Raw genomic sequence first — 23,522 nt, forward strand, 5'->3', positions numbered from 1 at the left:
CAAAATTTAAAGTGAATAGGTTAACCTCCTAACACTTTCAGTGCCATTCACTGATAAACACGTTTCTGATGCCCAACCGTTGAGTGCCATTCACGTGTTAACATGTTTCTGGATCGTTTAAATTTTTTTTCGATTTTAATACCCGATTCATTCTCAGGGAGCTGTATTTTGCATGTAAAAGGCATTATGGGACTCCGAAGGTGCTGTTCCGGCCGCATCTTACCAGGCGGCGGTATCGAGCTACATTTCTAACACTGTCCTCTGCTGTGGAATATCTCCAGGTCTCAGATTTCATTCTTTGTTCTCGGGAAGCGGCACAGTTCAGCCGGTCACATCGAAGCCCGTCAATTATTCTTGATCCGTATGTTATGTCGTTTATAAAGTCGATCAAATGGGGATTGGATCTACCAGATGGCGATCAAGAAATTGGAATATTCTTTTTGGATTACTTTCGGCCGAAGGTAAGAGCGATTCTACATCAATTCTGGCATGATCCTGCAATGCCTTCTTAGCGATCGGGCTGGTAACCGTGTCTAGTGTTCAATGCGAATGCCGTTACCGACACTTGAATAATCAAAAATGACACCCCCCCCCCCCCCCCTTTCATGCGTCCATGATGGAACATAATACCGATAATGTGGACTTGACTCCGGAACAATCGCGGGTTCAGGCGAGGAACGGTACAGTCCACAATGTAATACATGTTGAGTGCTATTACTAGGGATGGGAATTGATACGATTTTATCGATACGATTCCATTCTCGATTCTGCTTATCGATCCGATTCTTTATCGATTCCCTTATCGATCCCTGATAAATGTATCATTTAAATAAATAGGAAATGCAACAGAACTAAGCTGGTTAGAATAACAACATGCAACTTGACATTTTTGGTTGTCATTTATTGTTGAGCCCCCATGTCAGAAAAATAAAAACTGTAAAAAAAAAAAAAAAAAAATTATACACTTATGTATTTGAGATTCTCTTAAACTAATTTATTTATTTTTTGAATTTGTTATTCTTATTTAATCTATTGAATAACGACCTGTTTAATGTAACTACAGTTCAATATCTTAAACCAATTTAATCTATTGAACCGTAGTTGCATTCAACAGGTTGTTATTCCTCTGACTTCTTTCAGAAGACCAGAGCGCTCACACACACACACACCCCGAGACTGCTCCCTCCCCCGGTCCTCGCTCGCCCCCACCCCTGTTTCTACCTGAGCAGCTGTTATCTCTCTGTGTGTCTGTATGAGCTTGGTTAACTAGCGTTAGCTCCGCGGCTGACTAGGTTCTAAACCATTGGAGTACTTTTCACTGCACATAGAAACAGTCAAACAGCAGGAGCATTTCGGGAGCATATGACCAAAACCCAGGCAATTTTGAGCCCTTAAGGAATCAAATAGTCTGCTCTATGGCTACATGCGTGGCGCTAACATTATTGTTTTAAAATGCGCAACGGTCAGAAAAACATGGCAGCGATAAGAGGAATCGATAGTCACGGAGGCATGCGATTCCAGGAATCTGACAATTAGGAACCGGCTCCCGACCGTTTTTTTTTATTTTTTTTACTTACGTTTTTATTAACATTTATAGACAAACAACACTTACACAATACCTACAATGACATCAATAACACAACAGTACATCAACATGGGCCCCTTGAATTCGGCCACGCTCAGCCTCCCAGACCCCCATGAGAGGGACCCCCCCCCCTTCCCGCCATCCACCCCCAGAAACAGGGCTCCCCCACATCCCAGGGCCGCCCTACACGGGGCCGAGCACTCAGCGACACGGGTACCTGGAATTTGATTGGGCCAGGCCCAGTAGAGGGGCGAGGGGCGGTACTCCCCCCCCCCCCCCCCCCCCCCCCCCGAGCCATGCCCGCTACCTCCCATGCCACCAAGCACCCCAACCCACGCCCGACGACCCCACAACTTCCAAGACCCCCCTCTCCAGGGCCAAACCGCACAAATGATGGTCCCCCTCCCCCGACATCCCCCCCCTGAGTTAAGCCCGTAGAACTCCCCCATATCCCAGGCCGATGCACGCGGAGCCGGGCCCCCAGCGACACGGGTACCTTGAATCAATTGGGCCAGGCCCAGCAGAGGAAAGGGACAGATTCTCCCCCCCCACCGAGCCAAGCCCGTTACTTCCCATGCCACCGAGAGCCCCACCCCACACCCACCGACCCCGCAACACACAGGACCCCACTGGGCAAAGCTCAGCCGCTCTGACCCCCACAAGAGAAACCCCTCCCTCCCGCCCTCCCCGAGAAACAGAACACCCCCATATCCTGGTGCACCATGCGCAGAGCCGAGCACCCAGAGCCCCCACCCGCCCCCGCCCGACCGCAAGCCCCCCGGCCCACGAGAACCCCAAGCCCAGACCCGCCGAAGGCCTAAGCACCATGCCTCAATGGCCCCCCGCAACCCCAAGCCCGGTGCCCCCCCGGCCCGGAGACCATACCGCCCAGGCCACGGCGACCGAGGGCCCGAGGAAACCCCACCCCCCCCCATACCAATCCCACAACACACAAGGCCCCCCCTCCCCTGGGTCGAACTGCCGGAACGATGGCCCCTCCCCCTGGCATTCCCCCCCACTGAACTCAGCCTGCCCACCTCTGTACCTCCCATGTCACCGATATCACTATATACATTTATGAACAAATGAAACTGACAACACCATATTAAAAAATGAAATGAAGTTAAAATAGGTTATATGATTAGCACTCTTTCCCCGGTTGGCGGTTTGGAGGGGGATCAGCTCTCCCACTGGAGAAGCCCCCCCCCCCCCCCCCCCCCCCCCAGATACGGAGATACCCCCCAAAGGAGATTCTCCAAGCCTCTCTTCATGTCCAACATTTTGAATTCTTGTCCTTCTCAATTGTCCATGTGCACATTTAAAGCAACTGCTATTGTAACATAACTTGGACAATTAAAAGAAAAAGAAAACTAAAGAAAATTGGCACTTCCCAGGTAATTCTTTCTAACCCTGTTTAACCCCCGTTGGCGGGCTGGAGGGGTAAGGCTCTCCTGGAGAGGGCCCCTCCTATAACGACGGAGATGTCCCCAATGGGGATTCTCCAATGTCCCTATTATTGTCCAACATTTTATTTGAATTTTTATCTTTCATATGATAGTACAGTTCCAGAGCTCCCGGTCAGGTCTCCGAATGTGTTTCCCCATGTTCCCCGTCATCTTAGTTGTGTGTTGGTGTCTACAGTTTAGTCTAGTACGTGTTATTTGTATTATATGTCCCGAATCAAGTCCCCATTTCCCCAACTAATGTGTTTACCTTGTCTGTATTCCCAGTGATCTGTGTGTTATCTGCAGTGTGTCTCGAATCATAACATCCATTCACCATCAAACAATATGCACATGTGGTATTGAATCTTGGTCGTTGTGTATGACCTCAGTGCTCGAGTCCTGCTTGGTGTGTGAGTACATTAGCCATTTCCTGATGTACAAATTAACCAATCTCTCTACCTTTGAAACACCACAACTTTAACATTGACACAATCTTCACAATTCTGGCTCTGGACAACACCATAATGGACTTCAAATGAAATCAAGGTGTGCTTCAAATGCAGACTTTCAGCTTTAATTTGAGGGTATTCACCAAATCAGGTGAACAGTATAGGAGTTTCTACATGTGCCCCAACTCAAGTAAAAAGGTAATTGGTCAAGCTAACAATCCATAAGTATTTCAGCTATCCATAGTTATTTTGTTTAGTTTGGAGAACCTCAAGTCTCACTCCATTTGTTTACATTTTCACCTCCTGACAACATCTGATCAACCTCCAAGTTGTGATTGACAGCGTGATGAGGACATGTCCTCACTGTATTAAATAGGCACAATTTGTAGCCAAGCAGTAATGGATTGAAAACACTTGTGTTTTTACTCTAAGTTGCAGTTTCACTTAACCTCTAGCCCTAGCCATATTTTCAGAAAATTCACCTAAAAATACATACCTAAGTAAATCGAAGATTGCTCCACTTCTACAAGGTCCATTTGCATGTTCTTGGTATCTAGGGACAACTATGGTTCTCAGGGAATGTATTCTCAGTGTCAGAAATATTGTGTCTGTTACTAGACTTGAGTAAATTGTAATGAACCAAAGGAGAATATCGATTTTCTTTTCTTCTTCTTTTTTTTCCATCTTTGATGGTGAATAAAACCATGCTAACATTGACCAGACGTGAAAAATTGCCACTGAGCTCAAATCTCCCCTTCCCAATGGCAGAGTTCAATCTGGATTTAGTACCAACAGGCGCCCCTGACAGGGCAGCAACAACTGTGAATGAAATCTACTGTAAGTACAGTTACTTTTTTATAATGTAAATTGCTCCGCCATTTTTCATCAGATTGCAACGCCATTTTTGCTTGCCATTCACAGAATGGTAGAGAAACTAACTGCGTTCTATTTTATGGCAATAACGTTCAGGTTTGTTCCACCCGTGAGATATGATCCTGAAAATAAAGAGAAAAACGCTAGAAGTCAGCGGATTGACGGGCTGGCGTGAGCTGGGAAGTGTAGTTTTTTGTATTCGAAAGCCTGTTGAAAGCCCTGGGTCTCTTCTCTCGAAAGACTACACTCAAGTTAGGTTGCGCCAAATCCTTGCATCAATAAGCGCCTTTTTCCGACTCAATGCGCTTCGATTTCTATAAACTCATATTTCACTAATAACACTTCATTGGTAAACAAACATAGTGTTGACAATATACACTTTGACTGCTGTTTTGACATGGTTAGGGTCTTCTTTACTCTTGGCTACATTTGACAAAAAACGCACATTAATACATACATTCTGTAGAGATGGATTTATGGCGTTATATCAATCTTGTACCGGACCGCTCAGGCTTAAAAGGTTAATGGTGAAAAGTTATCTACTGTATCTTTGTTTGTTACTCATATTATTATTATTCCTCCCTGCAGACCCCCCACAGCTCTCTATCTGTGAAGAGGAGGTTGCCCCTGAGCAGCAGGAGAGGAGCCCCAGTCTGAGCCAGGAGGAGCCAGAGCCCCTACAGATGAAAGAGGAACAGGAGGAACTCTGGAGCAGTCAGGAGGAACTCTGGAGCAGTCAGGAGGGAGAGCAGCTTCAAGGTCTGGAGGAGGCTGATGTCATCAAGTTCACATTCCATCCTGTCCCTGTGAAGAGTGAACATGATGAAGAGAAACCTCAGTCCTCGTGGTTTAACCAAACCCAGGACCCAGAGTCCCTACAGATTAAAGAGGAACATGAGGAACTATTTCAAGATCTAGAGGAGGCTGATGGCTCCAAGATGACCTTACACCCTGTGAAATATGAACATGACGGAGAGAATACTCTGTCCTCACAACTCAGCCAAACCCATGACCCAGAGCTCCTACAGATTAAAGAGGAACTACATCAAGGGCTGGAAGACCCAGTGAAATGTGAAGATGGTCAAGAGAACGCTCTGTCCTTCCAGCCTCTTCAAATCCAGAGGGAGAAAAACAGAGAAGCTTACTCTTTACCCAGCACCTCAACTGGACAGATGAAAACAGAACCTGATGGAGAGGACTGTGGACTATCGGAACCAGCCAGTAACTTAGATCCAGCTGGTGATTTAGAACCAACTAGAGATGACCAGCTTCTCTCTTCAGACTGTTCTGAGACTGATGACAGTTGTGATTGGAAGGAGAGTGGGGAACCTCAGTCAGGTTTAAAGATGCTAATATCAAACAAGAAAGAAAAAACATGGAGCAAAACTGGCGAGACATGTGCTGTTCCTGGCTGCCAAGCAGCGAATGCGTCCTTGCACTCGTTTCCTAATGATATCGTGCTCCGCAAGCAATGGGCCATGTTCGTTTTTGGAGACCCCCTAACTGCTGTAACTTCTCATAGTTGGGTGTGTACCGCACATTTTTGCAAAGACGACATTGAGAATCAAGGACTTTATAATGCTGGGGTGATTTCCAGGCTGTTGCTAAAGAAGGGAGCTGTACCAAGTCTTCGGGACCCGAAAGAAAGTATCGAATCAGTAAGTACATAAGTCGTAATTAGTTAATTAGCCGGCTAGCTAACTAATTGTTGCTAGCTTAGCTAACGTTAGCTATCTTAGCTCTGTTTATTGCACCAAGAAAATCTAATGTTAGTACAAGCTGTGTGTGTGTGTGTGCTGTGTTTTGGCGCAAAAAAACATATATTTGCACAATCACATAGCTAGCTAGGTAACGTTAATTATCTAAGTTGTCAATGTTCTTCCGTAGACTTCACTTTGATTTTACAATGAAATGAAGATAGCAAAGTATTTAGATATCAAATGACATCATTACATTACATTTAGTAATTTAGCTGACGCTTTTATCCAAAGCGACTTACTAGTTCTGTACGACAAGTCATCAGGAAGGGCTAGCTATTAGTGTTGTCAAAAATATCGAAGTATCGATACATATCGATACTGAATATTTAAAACGGCTTCGATACTCATTTCCCGAAGTACCGATACTTTCTGCAGTATCGGTACCAGCTGGCTTGCTCCCGCAAGTTGTTGACAGACAGACGCGCTGCCAGAGCCTTGCCCTTCCGCCTTATCCTCCTCCTCGCTCAGAGCAACAGACACAAGCTGCTGCAGCCTCCTCCCCCTCACAGCCGGGCAGCGCAGCCCTGTCTTCAGTTTGTAACAACGCTATTATTAGCTAACGTTAGCTGTCGTTTCTCCGTTAGCTTAATGCTAGCTAGCTGGCCACCTATTACTTCATGGAAACGGAGTAACGTCAAGCCGAGCCCACTACACCAGTACACGCATGAACTCGACACAACTACCCCGTTTCCAACGTTAGGTCGAGCAGAGCCGGAGCCCATCCTACACTAGTACACGCATGAACTCGACACAACTACCCCGTTTCCAACGTTAGGTCGAGCGGAGCTGGAGCCCATCCTACACTAGTACACGCATGAACTCGACACAACTACCCCGTTTCCAACGTTAGGTCGAGCGGAGCCGGAGCCCATCCTACACCAGTACACGCATGAACTCGACACAACGTTACCCCGCCTCCATGAAGTGTCCAATTAGCAGCAATGTTGTTGAAAATGTAACGTTAATAAATGCTCTCTCTCTCTCTCTCTCTCTCTCTCTCTCTCTCTCTCTCTCTCTCTCTCTCTCTCCTCTCTCTCTCTCTCTCTCTCTCTCTCTCTCTCTCTCTCTCTCTCTCTCTCTCTCTCTCTCTCTCTCTCTCTCTCTCTCTCTCTCTCCTCTCTCTCTCTCTCTCTCTCTCTCTCTCTCTCTCTCTCTCTCTCTCTCTCTCTCTCTCTCTCTCTCTCTCTCTCTCTCTCTCTCTCTCTCTCTCTCTCTCTCTCTCTCTCTCTCTCTCTCTCTCTCTCTCTCTCTCTCTCTCTCTCTCTCTCTCTCTCTGATCTAAAGATAAACAAAGGGTTTTAAAAGTGTATTTATCTTCTCGTATAGTACCAGAGAGAATCTGAGGAGAATCAACCAGCAACAAAAGCAAAATTTGTTAAAAAAAAAATTATTATAATTTTTTATTTTTTATTTTTTTTGGGTATCGAAAGTATCGATATTTTTCAAGGTATCGAAGTCGAAATTCCAGTATTGTGACAACACTACTAGCTATACATACATTTAGAAATGATAACAACGGTGCTACATTAGCTTATTAGGATTGATTGATTAGGATCACGATAGCCAACTTAGCACTTCTTCCAGTAAATCACGCAGAACACGGTTACATTTGTGAGATATAAACAACAAACTGGGCACTTACTTTCCGTCACTGACTTACAATCGGAATATCGCAGACTGGATCCCACATGAAATAAATAAATATCTTAACGGTAATTTCTCAAACTAACGTGTAGCACGCTGAACTTCAACTTTAGTTTTATTCTCACATGAGCTCACAACACTCGCGAGGTACATGCCTTTGGACACTTTGGACGCCGGAGCGATATGCGTGATGTGTTGTTAAAAGCCTGATGCTCTAAAGTATAGGAATACGTGGCGGTGTTTGCAGGGCTATAACTATATTCTATATTATTGCTATGGATACAATACTATGGCCCATTTGACATCACCTATCTATAGTTCAATATGAGAAAAAAAATAATACATGTCATCCATACATTCCCGTGTTATACCGTGGTGAATATGACTATAGTTTTAGAATAATCCTGTCTAATCTTAGAAAACGACGATATGCAGCAATACGTGCAATTCACTAAAAACGCTGTAATTTCTCGCCTGTACACGCTACTATTTTGAAATCACATCTATATTATCTGTATTATGTTTCATCATGAATGCATGAAAGGGTGGGGGGGGTCGTTTTTTTATGCTTTGATCGTCACCAACGGCACATGTTGTGGAGTAACGTTACACACATATATTGTGATTGAAGTGAAATCATGGTTGGATCACAGCAGGATTGATACCATAGGCCTTACCTTCACTAGGATGCTAGGGTATTGCACATTGGCATTCTCAAAATGATTCCCCATGTTAACCCAGATGTCTGTGTGCCTGTAATGAATGGAAATATCGAATAAAAGAAATAACGATGAAAAACGGACTATACTCGGGTCTGGTGCTGAACGTTCGGCGAGTTAACCCGACTATCATCGGGTATGGCGTCCAAAGTGTTAACCAGATAATGTGCGTATTAACCTCTTAAGCCCAGAGCCCTATTTTTTGAAAATCTGCCTAAAATACATACCCAAGTAAATGGAAGATTGCTCCACTTCTACAAGGACCATTTGCATGTTCTTGGTAGCTAGGGACATCTATGGACCTCGCTGAATGTATTCCCAGTCTCAGAAATATTGTCTATTACTAGGCTTGCTTAAATTGTGATGAAACAAAGGAGAATATGAATTATGATTTTTCTTTGCATCTTTGACAGTGAATAGCACCATGCTAAAAATGACCAGACATGAAACACTCCCACTGAGCTCGTTCAGTACCTTCTTGAGATCACGTGTACAAAAAATCTTAGGAAATCAATAGGGAAGATGATTAAACAGAAGGTTTTGTAGATGCAGTACTGAATTCTGCCATCCGGACACATGCAATTTGAAATATTATTATAGAATATGAGGAGACCTTATTATAGCCAACTCGCACATTTATGGATCGGGCCAAATCCCCTCTTTCAAATGGCAGAGTTCAATTTGGATTTAGTATCACCAGGTGTGCATCGAGAATGAAGAATGAAATCTACTGTATGTACAGTAGGTTTTTTATTCTTGCGACAGCTCCGCCCATTTTGAAACTGATTTAAAATCAGATGGTTGCTAAATGTTCACAATAGGGAGACAAACTAACTGCGCTCGAATATATGCCAATAACGTTCAGTTTTGTGGTATATAATCCAGAGTAATAACAGAAATTAAAAAAATCCATACACAAGTAATTAGCTTGAAGCCGTTGGGAAGTGTAGTTTTTCGAAATTCCAATGCTAATTGAGAGCTCTGGATGTCCTCTTCCCCAAATGACTACAATCGTCATCATTCAGCGACGGCCTCTAATTCAAAATGGCGGATATCCGCGAATAATACAACACATTTAAAAAAAATTATCTCACTAATAACACGTTAACCTATTGGTAAACAAACGTATTGCTGAAGATATACACTATGACTGCTGTTGTGACATGGTTAGGATGTTTACTCTTGAATACGTTTGAGAGAAAAAAACGATAATTATGTCGGACAGTCTAGAGAGAATGATTTATGACGTGATGTCATTTGTGGTCCGGTACCGGACGGGTCGAAGAGGTTAAAGGGATAGTCAACTAAATTATTTCCCAGCCCAGTTGTAAAGAGTCAATTTGTTTGTAATATGTTTATCAGATCAACATACGCATAATAGATCTAAAGACCTTAGTTCACACCTTATTTCACATCTATGGGCATTGGGCACTAGAGGTGTAATGGTACACAAAAACCACGGTTCGATACATCCCTCGGTTTTACGGTTACGGTAAAGTTACGGTTCCGTACAGGTTTTCGGTACAGTGGGGGAAAGTTTAAGTTTATTTATTTGGCTTTCCATGTTCCCCTCAGGGGTGATGCAGTAACTGTTAAGTAGGGCTGTCGATAAATATTCTATATTCAAATTAATAGACTTGTTAAAAAAAAAAATTGATTGTGGGCCTGAATGCGCTGCATGCGACGGATAGGAGACACGTGACGTCATTGAACTGAATACAACAACAACCGCAACCACCATCCCTCAGGGTCAAACGTTATTGAATAGAGAAAGAAGCGCCATGCAGGTTCCTAATGGTAAATACTATTTCCTGTTTCATGCCAAGGAAAATGTATAAATTCATGTTTATCACACCTTGTTTGGAGGCGCGTTGCTGTGTATGAATGTCCATTTTATATGCCACAAACTATCATTAATTTGATCTCCGAGAGACAGCCCCTTCTCAATCTAGCACCAATCCTCCTCACGCACTGAGAGGGAGGGTGTGTGTGTGTGTGCGTTCGCCACACTATGAGGCTATCGCTGCTGGCGGGACAAAACCTCATAACTCCAAAAACCCAACTTTTCAGCAGATGAAAAAAACGAACACAGATTTGAGGGTGAATAGAGTTACGAGGTTTAGACAGATGGTTGGTTTAATGCGTTCCCATTGTGTAGACTTTGTAAAACCACACACACATGGAGGATGATCTACTGAGTTGATAAAAAATTATAATAAAAAATAATAATAATATGGAGTTAGGAGGTTTTGTCTCGCCAGCAGCGCTATGCTAAATTACAGGTAATCTCTGTGTTGTGCGTGGGCTGAACAAGTTCACTCCAAGGGGTGAACTTGGAGTTTTGAATTAAATTCTGCATGCAAAAAAAAGTTCTGCACGAATGTACCGTTGCATTCGTTCGGTACACAGCGCGTACTGAACCAAAGGTCCAGTACTGAAACGGTTCAGTACGGATACGTGTACTGTTACACCCCTAATGGGCACTAGGGTGGTCCTTCGTGATGGGTTAATTTTCTAATTCATTTATTTTAAGCTCCAACCCCCATAATCCGTTATGGTAGTCAAGAAAACTCTCCTGGTTTTTTCCTCAATCTGACAACATTTGGGGATAGGATAACTTTAACCTACATAATCTTGTATTTCTAAAAGGTATGGCCTGCTCTACTCTGGGGTCCTCAGGGTGAAACTCGAAGGTTCATGAGGGAGCAGTGAATGTTGTCAGATTGAGGAAAACATTCACCAGGAGAGTTTTCTTGACTACTATAACGGATTCTGGAGGTTGGAGCTTAGACTTTATAACTTTACATTTTAAGGACCACCCTAATGGGAACAGAGGTAACTACTATGAGAGACAGATATGACCAAATCAACAGAAAAAGGTAACATGTCTTTCCTCCTTTGCCTTTCAATCCACAACAGGATTAACAAGCAGCATCACGGCTGCAATGCCAACAGTTGTCTTGGTGCTGGGCAGACTGAAAGGTTATAGGGTGGCAATATGCTGGATACTATAAGACTGTTGAAAGAAACAGGCAAAAAGTGATCTTAATTCATGATCTTGATCAAACATTTTTAGAACTTGAGAAATACAAACTGAACGAATGCAAAACACACAAAATCTGAACTTTTCATTGGTGTACTTCTCTCTTCTCCAGGTACAACTGCTGCATTGCTCCCCAACAACAAGCAGAGATATGAACGAGTCAAGGCCTCACTGCTGTGACCAGTGTGAGAAGAGCTTCATCTATAAGTCCACTCTTCTAATACACCAGCGTATTCATACAGGAGAGAAGCCCTATAACTGTGACCAGTGTGAGAAGAGCTTCAGTCAGTCTGGATACTTAAAGACACACCAGCGCATTCATACAGGAGAGAAGCCTTATAACTGTGACCAGTGTGAGACGAGCTTCAGTAGATATAACACCTTAAAGAAACACCAGCTCATTCATACAGGAGAGAAGCCTTACTACTGTGACCAGTGTGAGAAGAGCTTCACTAGTTATCACAGCTTAAAGAGTCACCAGCGTATTCATACAGGAGAGAAGCCCTATAACTGTGACCAGTGTGAGAATAGTTTCAGTCACTCTGCCAACTTGAAGACACACCAGCGCATTCATACAGGCGAGAAGCCTTATAACTGTGACCAGTGTGAGAAGAGCTTCAGAACCTCTGGATACTTAAAGGAACATCAGCGCATTCATAAAGGAGAGAAGCCTTATAACTGTGACCAGTGTGAGAAGAGCTTCAGTACCTCTGGAGGCTTAAAGAGACACCAGCGTATTCATACAGGAGAGAAGCCTTATAACTGTGACCAGTGTGAGAAGAGCTTCAGTACCTCTGGAGACTTAAAGAGACACCAGCGCATTCATACAGGAGAAGCCTTAACACTTTGAATGCCCAAAACGACATAACACGTGTTATCAGCCCAATGCCTGAATGCCCACCACGAATTAGCGTTTAACTTTTTTATTAGCGATCTGAATTCATATTTCATCAACAGAGTATCCCGTTGGTATGCAGCCCCTGTAGGAGCTCAGATGTGAAAAAAACCGCCCCTATCGTCTCCCAGATGATAATGCACCCTTTTGGAATTGACTCAATGAAAATGGATGAGAAAAGAAAAATCCGGAATTCACATTTTACTTCTCAGGCATGTAACCCGAGCCGATCGGATTCATTGTGGACCCTCAGAACAGCGTGGAATACATGTGTACAGTATGTAGCGTTGGATCAATAAAAGCGATCGATTTTTGGAATGCGATCAGGAATTGGAATGATCTTTTTGGAGAACATCTGATCTGAGGTAAGGAATCTATTTTACAAGTCTTGGGATAATCAGAGTTGTATTCGCTGAGATCTCAGCGTTCGCCCTATGTGTGATGTGGCTGTTTGTGCCCGATCGCTTTGAGGAAATCGGAGAATCGATTTTTCAGATCGCCTATATAGCGTGCATACGTACACATATACTATCGATAATCTAGCGTTTATTTGAAAACGATTCATAAATAGGCCGAAAGATGACAACGTTTTTGTGTATTCTAGAATATTCCAGTAAAGGGCGATTATCATGGAATATTTATATTTTCCTTGAAAACGAGGGCTTTTCAAAATGCTATAAAACAAAAATTAACCGATAAAAAAACAATCCGCTTCGACAATGTTGACTGGAAAACGAGTCATTGATAAGCGACAGGCAGATTAGACACATAGCCATAATTTAAAACATAGATTAGGCGTTTTTAACGCTAACATTGAAGTGGATGGTGGGCATTCAACCAGTAATTCACGATTAAGCTTGGGCTCTGAAAGTGTTAAAGACAGTGTAGGAAACATTTCATTCGATCATTCAATTTAAAGACACACCAGCACATTCATACAGGAGAGAAACTCACCAGTGAATTCATACAGGAGAGAAACTCTACCACTGTGACCAGCATGGGAAGAGCTTCAGACAATCTCAAGATTTAAAGAAGCACCAATATATTCCAATATATTTATTCAGGTGTCGAACCCTAACATTTTATAGAAATCTGCTTATAAACTCAACATACTTAACAACACATTCATCCTGGACAGCAATCCAACTAATGTGATCTGCATCAGAAGAACTTCTGACACTCATCTCCTAACACCAGTTTCATGGTTTAAATAGAGCCTTTCGCTCTAGTCCTCTCTTCCAACAATAGTTGTCTCTCTTCCAACATGGCTGCCTGTAACCAGACACCCATAGGGCCCAAGGGGTGCTTGAGCATCTGCCCTTTTCCCTCAGAGTCAAACAATGCCCTTTTCTGTCTGGTGGTAAAGGTATTTCATTTTGTTTATTTTCTATTGAAATTCTATCAAATATGTGCTAAATATAGATGCAACAATGCATTTGAAAGTTTTGAAAGATTGCGTCCCTCCCAACTATTCTTTGACATCTGTAAGCTTTGCAACAGGACTCAGTAGGAAATACTGCCTATGGTTTGGGAGGGGTGGCTCCTAGGTAGAGCAGGGCAGGATGCAGAAAGAGACAATATCTCCTCCTGTGTATGAAGATTATCATTTACATATCTATTTAAAATATTTCTTGTTATACCCGACATCGCTGCGAATGAGGGCAATCTGAACTTTTTTCTAGTTAAAATAGTTTGAGATTAAATTAATTAGGATCAATGGTATCCAATACAGTGTGAAATAAGCGACCAACCGTGCAAAAAAAATTCTTTTACATTGTGAAACTGTATAGTTTACAATCAATCCAAAACGTTTGAAATACTCAAACTGTTAATTTATGTAACGTTTTTGGATGATGAGCAAACTGTTTCTCATCTTCAGTCAGACATTGGAGAAAACTGGTCAGCATATCATCTTGACTTGATATTTCAAAAATCTCCTGTATTATTGAGCAAAAGCTGAACTATTTCACAAATGATGACCACTTAACACTTTGAGCGCCAGCTATTATCTTCATCCTGTAGTCAATGGGCCACGCTAAAAGATAGGCATTTTCACTGTGCGTCACAATGTTTGCAGTGCACTTAATAATAGTTTCATACAGGCTAAAACACTGAGAAGAACACATTTAATATAATCGTACGACTTTGCTGCAGTCTCGTTCTCGGCGCTCGCCTCCACACTGTTTGGAACATATTGGCCGCATCAGGCAAACTCACTCAAATCTTGAAGCCATACACTTTCATTTAACTATCAGCAACATTGTTGTGTTGGAACATGGCTAGTTAATCAATACACTTTAATTTAACTATCAGCAACAAAGAAAGAAAACAAAATGTGGATCACCCAAAGAACATTGGACAGCATGGAGGAGAGGAAAAAGGCAAAGGACCACCTCAACAATGCCAGGACGAGAGCAGCCAAGGAGAAGCGCACAAAGGAATACAACAGGATCCATAAAGAAAAAGGTCAGGGCGGACAAGAGATGCTACTATGTAGAGCTTGCTACACAAGCAGAAGAAGCAGCGGGACAGAGAAACATGAGAGGTATACAACATCACCAGGAAGCTCTCGGGGAGAAGGATGAGATCAGAGAAGCCCATAAAAGACAAGGCAGGAAACACACTATCCACAAAGGAAGAACAAACAAGGAGATGGGTAGAACATTTCACAGAGCTGCTCAACATAGCACCAGCGAGCATCCCAGCAGATATACAAGCAGCAACAGACACACTCCCACTGAAAATGACCCCCCCAACAAAAGAAGAAACTAGGAAAGTAATATCACAATTGAGAGATGGGAAAGCAGCAGGACCAGACACCATTCCGAGTGAAGCATTCAAGACCGACATCACTACAAGCATCAAAGCACTCCATCCCCTCATGAGGAAAATTTGGCAAGAAGAAAGGATACCCAAAGATTGGAAAGAAGGCTACATAGTGAAGATACCAAAGAAAGGGGACCTTGCACTATGCAAGAACTACCGGGGAATCACGCTACTTTCAACCGCCAGCAAAGTCTTCAACCGGATAATTCTAGATAGGATGAAGACTGCCGTTGACATGCTCCTCAGAGACCACCAAGCAGGATTCCGGAAAGAAAGGTCATGCATAGACCAGATCGCCACACTGAGGATCATCATTGAACAGTCCCTGGAATGGAACAGCTCCTTATACATCAACTTCGAACAGGCCTTTGACAGTCTAGATAGGAACAGTCTGTGGCACCTGATGGAGCACTATGGAATCCCACCGAAGTACATCAACATCATCAGAGGAGCATATGACGGGATGACAAGTAGGGTACTGCACAGAGGGGAGCCCTCAAACTCGTTCGAGATAAAGACCGGAGTGAGACAAGGCTGCCTGCTGTCCCCCTTCTTGTTCCTGCTAGCCATTGATTGGACCATGAAGAAGACAACAGAAGGAGCCAGAAACGGCATCCAGTGGACACTGATGCACCAGCTTGAAGACCTCGATTTTGCAGATTACCTAGCTCTCTTATCACACAGTCACGAGCAAATGCAACAAAAGACCAACAAACTAAAGGAAACAGCCTCAACTCTAGGAATGAAGATCAATAGGGTAAAAACCAAGATTATGAAGATCAACACAAAGTGCCAGCAAAACATTGAACTAGAGGGAGAGGCCATCGAAGAAACGAACTCCTTTACCTACCTTGGGAGCGTAGTAGATACAGCGGGTGGCACAGAAGAAGACATCAAAGTGTGAATCGGAAAAGCAAGAACGGCATACAACCTACTTGGTCGAGTATGGAGGTCTCGAGAAATAAAAACCAACACAAAGCTGAGGATCTTTAACTCCAATGTTAAATCAGTCCTCCTGTATGGCTCGGAGACCTGGAAGACAACGTAGGGCTGAAGCAGAAAGTACAGTCCTTCATAAATTCCTGCCTCCGCCGCATTCTAAGAGTGAGATGGCCAAATGTTATTACAAATCTGGACCTGTGGGAGCGCACAAAACAACTACCCCCGCCAGTAGAAATAAAGAAGAGAAAGTGGATGTGGATAGGCCATACACTGAGAAAGGAAGACACAAACATCACCCGGAAAGCCCTACGATGGAACCCACCTGGAAAGAGGAAACACGGCAGGCCTCGAAACACCTGGCGCCGTTCTTGGGAAGGGGAAATGAAAGAGGCTGGACTGGGATGGCACAACATCGTTCGGGAGGCCAAAAACCGTGCAACATGGAAAGAAATCGTCAGTGGCCTATGCTCCGCAGGGAGTGCAAAGGCTTAAGTCAAGTCAACATTGTTGTGTTGGAACATGGTTAGTTAATCAATACACTTTCATTTAACTATCCGCAACATTGTTGTGTTGGAACATGGTTAGTTAATCAATACACTTTCATTTAACTATCGGCAACATTGTTGTGTTGGAACATGGTTAGTTAATCAATACGCCCACTCGCTCGCTGTGTGAATTCTGACAACAATGATCTGCTTGTGTTCCGACATGGGCTCAGTTTGGCATTACGTGGTTTTATTACTTGGGTGCTGGTAGGGTAAACTGTGTTTGCACATACAGCCCCTCCGATTAATGTGCAGATTGTCAGGAGTCCAGTGCAGGTGTGAACGGAGCTTCAGTGTGTTTTCGGGGGCACAGGCATGCGGTTGATTTGTTCCCCAATTTGCTGTGTGTTGTGTTTGTGTTTGTGTCTGTGTGTGTGATTGGGAGAGAAACGGAGAGGAACTTGATTTGCTGTACGCTTGGCTATCTTTTCACCTGCCATGATTGATTGATTGAAAACTTTATTAACAGATTGCAGAATGGGTACAGTACAGTACAGCTCAATACATACAATTGTTAAGGGGATGCAGACCAGAGAAAGACTTTCGTCTTGTTTACATCAGGGTCCCCCATTTTCAATTCATCATAACATATGACATACAGATAGACAGTACTGCTACATCTATACATTTATGACATATCAGATTTGCAAATACAGTACTGTTGTCCAGAAAAGAGAGTATATACATTTGACGTAGAAACTGTACATTGGAGGGTAGGTGGGGGTGGGGGGGGGGGGGCTGTACATTGGAGGAGGTTGGGTGGGTGGGGTGGGTCACTGTACAACTGTACAAGCAAAACTGTGGAATTGCAAAAATTGGAATATTGACAAAACCATACTTGGTCATTTACTGTAAATTGGGTTGGGTTAGGACATTTACAGGGGCCAGTTTCGAATTGCAGTCTCCCGTAGGTGTTCTTTGAGAGTGTTTTTGAAAGTGGGTAGTGATTCACATTCCTTTACAGCTTTGGGTCGGGCGTTCCACATTGATGTGGCATAATTGCGAAACGTGTTTAGTCCCTTGTTTGAGCCGAATCTGGGTTTAACATGATTTGTGGAGCTCCCTCTGGTGTTGTGATCGTGGTATTCACTGACCTTTGGGAAGTATTTTGACATGTACATGGGTACCTTGGTCGTGTAGTGTATCTTGTAGACCAGGCCCATTGCAAGTTGCTGTACTGTCATCTACTCCCTAAGCCATCCTAGTTTGTCAAAGTGGGCAGGGGTGAGGTGGGTTCTAGGAGTAAGGTCAAGCAGTAGTCTGACCAGTTTGTTTTGAGATGTTTGTAATTTTGTTTTTAGCGCCTTTGAGGTGCTTTGGTACCATGAGGTGCAAGCATAGTCGTAGTACCATTGAATGAGTGCTCCTGCCAGAGTCTTCAGGGTATTCTTGTTTACCAGTGAGGAGATCCGGTACAAGAATCGAGTTTGTTGGTTGACTTTTTTTATTACATTGGATGCCATTTTGTCACAGGAAAGATTTGCCTCTAGGATGGAGACCAGGTAGGTAATTTCTTCTTTCCTTGTGACAATATTGTCACCCACTGTAACTGAGAAGCCGTCGGTCTTGCTGAGTTTGTTATTTGAACCGAAGAGAATGGACTCTGTTTTGCCCATGTGTAATGATAGTTTGTTATCAGCGAGCCATATGCAGATTTTGCCTAGTTCCGAGCTGAGGGTTTTTTCAACCTGTAACTTGTTCTTGTCAGAGACCAGCAGGGCTGAGTCGTCCGCAAACAGGAACAAGTTGCAGTCACAAGCTGACGACATGTCATTTGCATAAATTAGGAACAGTAGCAGTACTAGTATGCTTCCTTGTGGAACACCACAGCTCACTGTGAGGGGGGGGATAGGGTACCGTTTACCTCCACCATCTGTTCTCTCCCCTCCAGGTAGGATTGCATCCAGCTCACTGATAGGCTATCAAAACCAATTGCTTTTAGCTTGTCAAACAGAATGGTGTGATTGACAGTGTCGAAGGCCTTTTGTAGGTCCAGCATGACCATGCCGCAGTATTTGCCCGCGTCCACCTCTTGTTTGATGTGGTCGTTTAAATAGAGAAGGCATGTATCAGTGGAGTGGGATGTTCTGAAGCCAGATTGGAATTCGTAGATTTGATTTTTTTTCGCGAGGTACTTTTCGACCTGTTCGTATACAATTTTTTCCATGACTTTCGAGATGGAGGTAAGGATAGAAACAGGGCGGTAGTTGCCTGGGTCTAATTTACTGCCCTTTTTGTGCAGGGGTGTTACTCTCGCAATTTTGAAGTCCTTGGCGACGTGTCCCTGTTTTATGGAGAGGTTTATTATGTGTGATGACTGGGGCGATGGCGGCTGCTGAGTCGCTGAGGAATTTGGAGGGGATGTTGTCATGGCCAGTGGCCTTGTTCGGTTGGAGGGCGCTCAGTTTTTTGAGTACCTCATCTGTTGTTACCATTTCCAGTTTGAAGTCATCTTTGTGGACCCCTAGGTTCTTGTAGTATGCTACTATGTGTTCTACCCCATAATGCCCTGAGTGGGAGGGTAGTTTGTTTACCAGTGTTGTGGCTATGTTTGTGAAGAAAATGTTTAGGTAATTGGCTACATCCAGCTTGTCTGTGATGAGCGTGTTGTCCGTCTTTGTTTATGTTTGAGAATTTGGTTTTAAGTTTTTTACTGCAGCCTAGTTGATTATTGCGTAATTTCCAAAGTTCACATGGTTTGTTATGTTTGAGAATCTGGTTTTAAGTTTTTTACTGCAGCCTAGTTGATTATTGAGTAATTTCCAAAGTTCACGTGGTTTGTTTTTGTTTTCCTCAGTTTTGTCATTGATGATTTTTTTTTTTGCTGTTTTGATCATGGAGTTTACGTGATTTCTTTGTCTGTTTCTTTCCAGTTTGAGTTCAGTCACGTGGGCTTGGAGTTTACTGCTCTTGTTTTTGGTAAGCTTTGACTGACTTTTACGAAACTCAGAGCATTTTTTGTCTCTGGTTTTCATAGCGGTCAGTATTTCAGTGTGCATCCACGGCTCAGCGCGATTTTTTACCCTGGTGGTTCTTAGGGGGGCCATGTTGTTTAGTATTGCTGAGAATTTGGTTTTGAAACCAAGCCATGTTTCTTCAACCAGTGTACCATTGAGTTCATCTGACCAGTCCAGTATGGAAGCAAATGAGTGACAGAAGTATTTGAATTTGATCAGACACCAAATTTATAGCATTGAAAATAATTACTTGGGTCCAGGCTCTCCAATTCAAGGTTAAAGGCCTCGCTAGAGTAGGTTTTGAGGTCTCTAGAATGGATGACTTACTTGACTTAAACCTTTTTGCTCTTTGGGGAGCATAGGTCATTCATGAAATCTCTCCAGCTGGTTCGGTGTTGGGCGATTTTCTCTGCTTCCTTCTATGATGTTATTTTTTCCTTGAGATCCGCCTCGACAGACCTTCTCCAGCTGTTTCTGGGTCTTGCTGGCTTTCGCTTCCCCTGTGGGTTCCAGGTTAAGGCCTGCCTGATTATGTTGGAGGATGGTTTTATCAGGGTGTGTCCAATCCAGCCCCATTTCCTGCGTTTGATTAGGGTTTCAAGTGGTTCTTGTTGAGTGGTTTGCCAGAGCTGTTGGTTTGTGATGGTGTTTGGCCAGTAGATTCCCAGGATGTGTCGTAAACATCCGTTTATGAAGGTTTGCAGTTTGTTTGAGGTTGCTTTTGTGGTTCTCCATGTTTCTGCTCCATATAATAGAACAGATTTGACATTGGTGTTGAAGATGCAGAGTTTGGTCTTTGTGGAGATGTGGTTTGAATTCCATGTTTGCTTCAGTATTAAAAATGCTGTTCTTGCCTTCCCTATTCTTGCTTTGATGTCTTTGTCGCTGCCTCCGTCCTTCCCCACGATGCTTCCCAGGTATGTGAAGGTGTCCACCTCGTCCAGTGCTTCTCCGTCCAGTTGTACGGCCTCTTCTAAATTGTGTTTCATCTTCATCTCCTTTGTTTTTGCTTTATTGATGTGTAGTCCTGTGGTAGCTGCAATTGTGGCATGTTTTGTGAGTTTGGTCTGCATTTGTGTTTGTGTGTGTGAGAGGAGGACTATGTCGTCGGCAAAGTCCAAATCCTCTAATTGAGACCACATTGTCCACTGAATGCCCAGATTTTGTTCGGCTGTGGTTTGTTTCATGATCCAGTTGACTGCCAGAAGAAAGAGGAAAGGGGACAGTAGGCAGCCCTGTCTGACTCTAGATGACGTTGATATAAATATTTATTTAAAATATGTATTATTATACTCAACATCGTGTGAATGAGGGCAACCTTAACCTTTTCTATTTAAAATAAAGGTTTGAAATTAAATGAATTAGGATCAGTGGTATTCAATACTGAGTGAAATAAGCGAAAAACAAGATTTTACATGCAGCATGTGTGAAAGGGTCTTTAGTGTGTTTACATTGCATACTGTATTTTGTCATAGCCTGCACCCTTGTGCATTATAAGACCAGTGTTTGTGAATTTTGGTGTTGTGCGTTATTGATTGTTTTAAGCAATCAGAGAGACAGAGGCTTTGATGTGCCCTTTATTTTTGGTTGAGCACCAAGGTTGAGATGTGAAACAATGGAAAAGCATATTACTGTTCCACTGTCTTTCCTGTTGATATCATTCTCAAATATCTACACATAGCAACTATTGTTTTGCACATAGCAACCGTTGTCCCTTCCATTGCCATGTTCAAAACAATGGCCGCTATGTTACAGGCAGCCATGTTGGAAGACAAAGAACTACACAAACATTCAGTACAAGGCCTCTATTTAAAAACATTTTCAAATCTTATGACCACCTGCTATCGGAAGGCCTCAACCCTGCACCACCAGCGGCCAGTCTGTTGTTATTTCATCATTTATGTCCTTTGTTGAACCAGACCAGGCTTTAGCTCCACTATTTTCACCTTGGTTAACAACCAGGAAAGATAACGTATTGTATTGTGGTTGAAATCTAGTAATCCATGCATGAAAATGATATTTTATTTTCAGATAATCAAGATTGTGCCATGTAGGCAGTGTTATGTTTATATGTGATGTTTTTGCAATGATGTCTGCATATATAGATTAATAGTGCAGAGTGGAATATATTGGAGCACATAATCCTCTCAAAGTAACTCTGGAGTAACATGTTCATGCATTCAAGATATATCTCTTAATTTTTTACATTCTGTTCATAGTGAATAGACATTAAACAGTAAATATACATTTGTATTCATTTTATTCTCGTCATTGTGCAGTCGTAGGTACTAATCTTGTAGTTCCACTTAGATGGAAAGACATGCAGGACACAACTGCTATAGAAAAGATTGTATTATGTGATTGAATGGAATAAACTTCTTGATTTAAAACAATACAGCACTTTGACAGAACATTTTCAATCTTTAGCAATCAAATGTATTGCAGAAGAGTCACCATCAATATTGTCTGCTCTGGGAGTGGAGACCACTAGTCACCACCGCTAACTTGTGTTTCAGAAACCTTGTTTAAATATGCTGATACTAACGCATATTCATGTGAAGAAGTAGAGCCAGGTACTAATATTTAATTGTGTGCCCAGGTAAACGAGAAGCCATTCTTCCTGTTTTCAATTATCAATATTGAGATCTGGGGGAAAGCCCAATGCCAGTGATGTATCCAGGAGAGGTCATATTCCACGTGGAGTGAACTCCTATTGAGCGGAGCATGTAACGCCTTACTTTTATAAATAATAAAGTACCTTGGACCTAATGAGGAACTAAATGTTAACAAAGTATATAGAACAAATATTATTCACTCTATAGTTTTTTAATTAGAGGTAAACAGATGGATAGGTCTTTACTGAATGTGTCATTAGGAAGTGAAGTAAAAGCCATTCTGGAAGGATTTCAGGTAATCGGGTCTGAGACTTGAGTAACGATAATCAATAGTTTAACATCAAATTCCTCAATAGGTGCTTAATCATGATTATTATGCCCTCTAAAGTAAATGTTACTGTATTTATAAAGGACCTTTCAATACAGTTAAGTAACAAAGAAACCCAAATAAAAATAAAAACTGGATTTTACACGTTAAGAAAATGCCTGCAGGTTGTTTTAAAAAATGTATCAAACTTTATTTATATAGCGCCTTTTTGTGCAAGATTAAAATACAAAGTGCTTAATGAAGAAGTCACGTAAAATAAATGCAACACAGTAATTGAAATGGGAATAAAACAATATAACAATAGGTAATGAATTAGATAAGAGCTAATAGATAAAATAGCACGGTGACTGCTATGAGGGCCGTCTCTGTGGAGTGACCAGTCCTGAAGCCTGACTGATTAGGGTCTAGGAGGTCATTCTGTAAGAGATAATCAGAAAGTTGGTTGGATATACAGCACGTTCAAGTGATTTAGAAAGGATTATGAGCGGTGTGACTCTGGCTTGTCTCAGGGAGGTGGGAACCAGACCGTACCAAAGTAGTGCCAGACCGAATCACCCACGTCATTAGTGTAACCATTTATTATAATGCAGAATACATGACAATGGTAATAGTTATTCTTGGTGAGGTGGTTCTACTCTTAGGGGGGCTCCCTGCTGCAAGAGAGATTAAAGCATAACCAGTGATGCGTTGCTCATGGGACGGGGTTGCACTCCGTGTGCACGCGGATGTGCACGCGCATGCACATAGGAATGCGCTGCACTCGACTGATGCGCCAACACCCACCTGGCTACTTTGCATATCAATAGCACTGGTCGTCAGGTGTTACATTCCATTCGTAGAGGAATTTAGGCACTGTTTTTAGTCTGTCCTTATGCGAGGGAACATTTATGCGTGGC

General features: G+C 42.8%; 1 protein-coding gene across 1 annotated transcript in view; it reads left to right on the forward strand.

Moving 5' to 3' along the window:
• LOC311245922 (rRNA methyltransferase 2, mitochondrial-like) overlaps positions 1 to 23,522 on the forward strand; it is a gene marked incomplete at both ends in the record, with an annotated part of 67,858 nt that overhangs the window by 39,498 nt on the left and 4,838 nt on the right. Inside the window, 2 exons of the mRNA XM_084335946.1 lie at positions 11,125 to 11,155; positions 11,631 to 11,703. Of these exons, the coding sequence (XP_084192072.1) occupies positions 11,125 to 11,155; positions 11,631 to 11,703 (104 nt within the window). The remainder of the gene's footprint in view (positions 1 to 11,124; positions 11,156 to 11,630; positions 11,704 to 23,522) is intronic.

The sequence above is a fragment of the Notolepis coatsorum genome (genome assembly GCF_963971535.1).
Source record: "Notolepis coatsorum genome assembly, chromosome: 19".
Lineage (NCBI taxonomy): Eukaryota > Metazoa > Chordata > Actinopteri > Aulopiformes > Paralepididae > Notolepis > Notolepis coatsorum.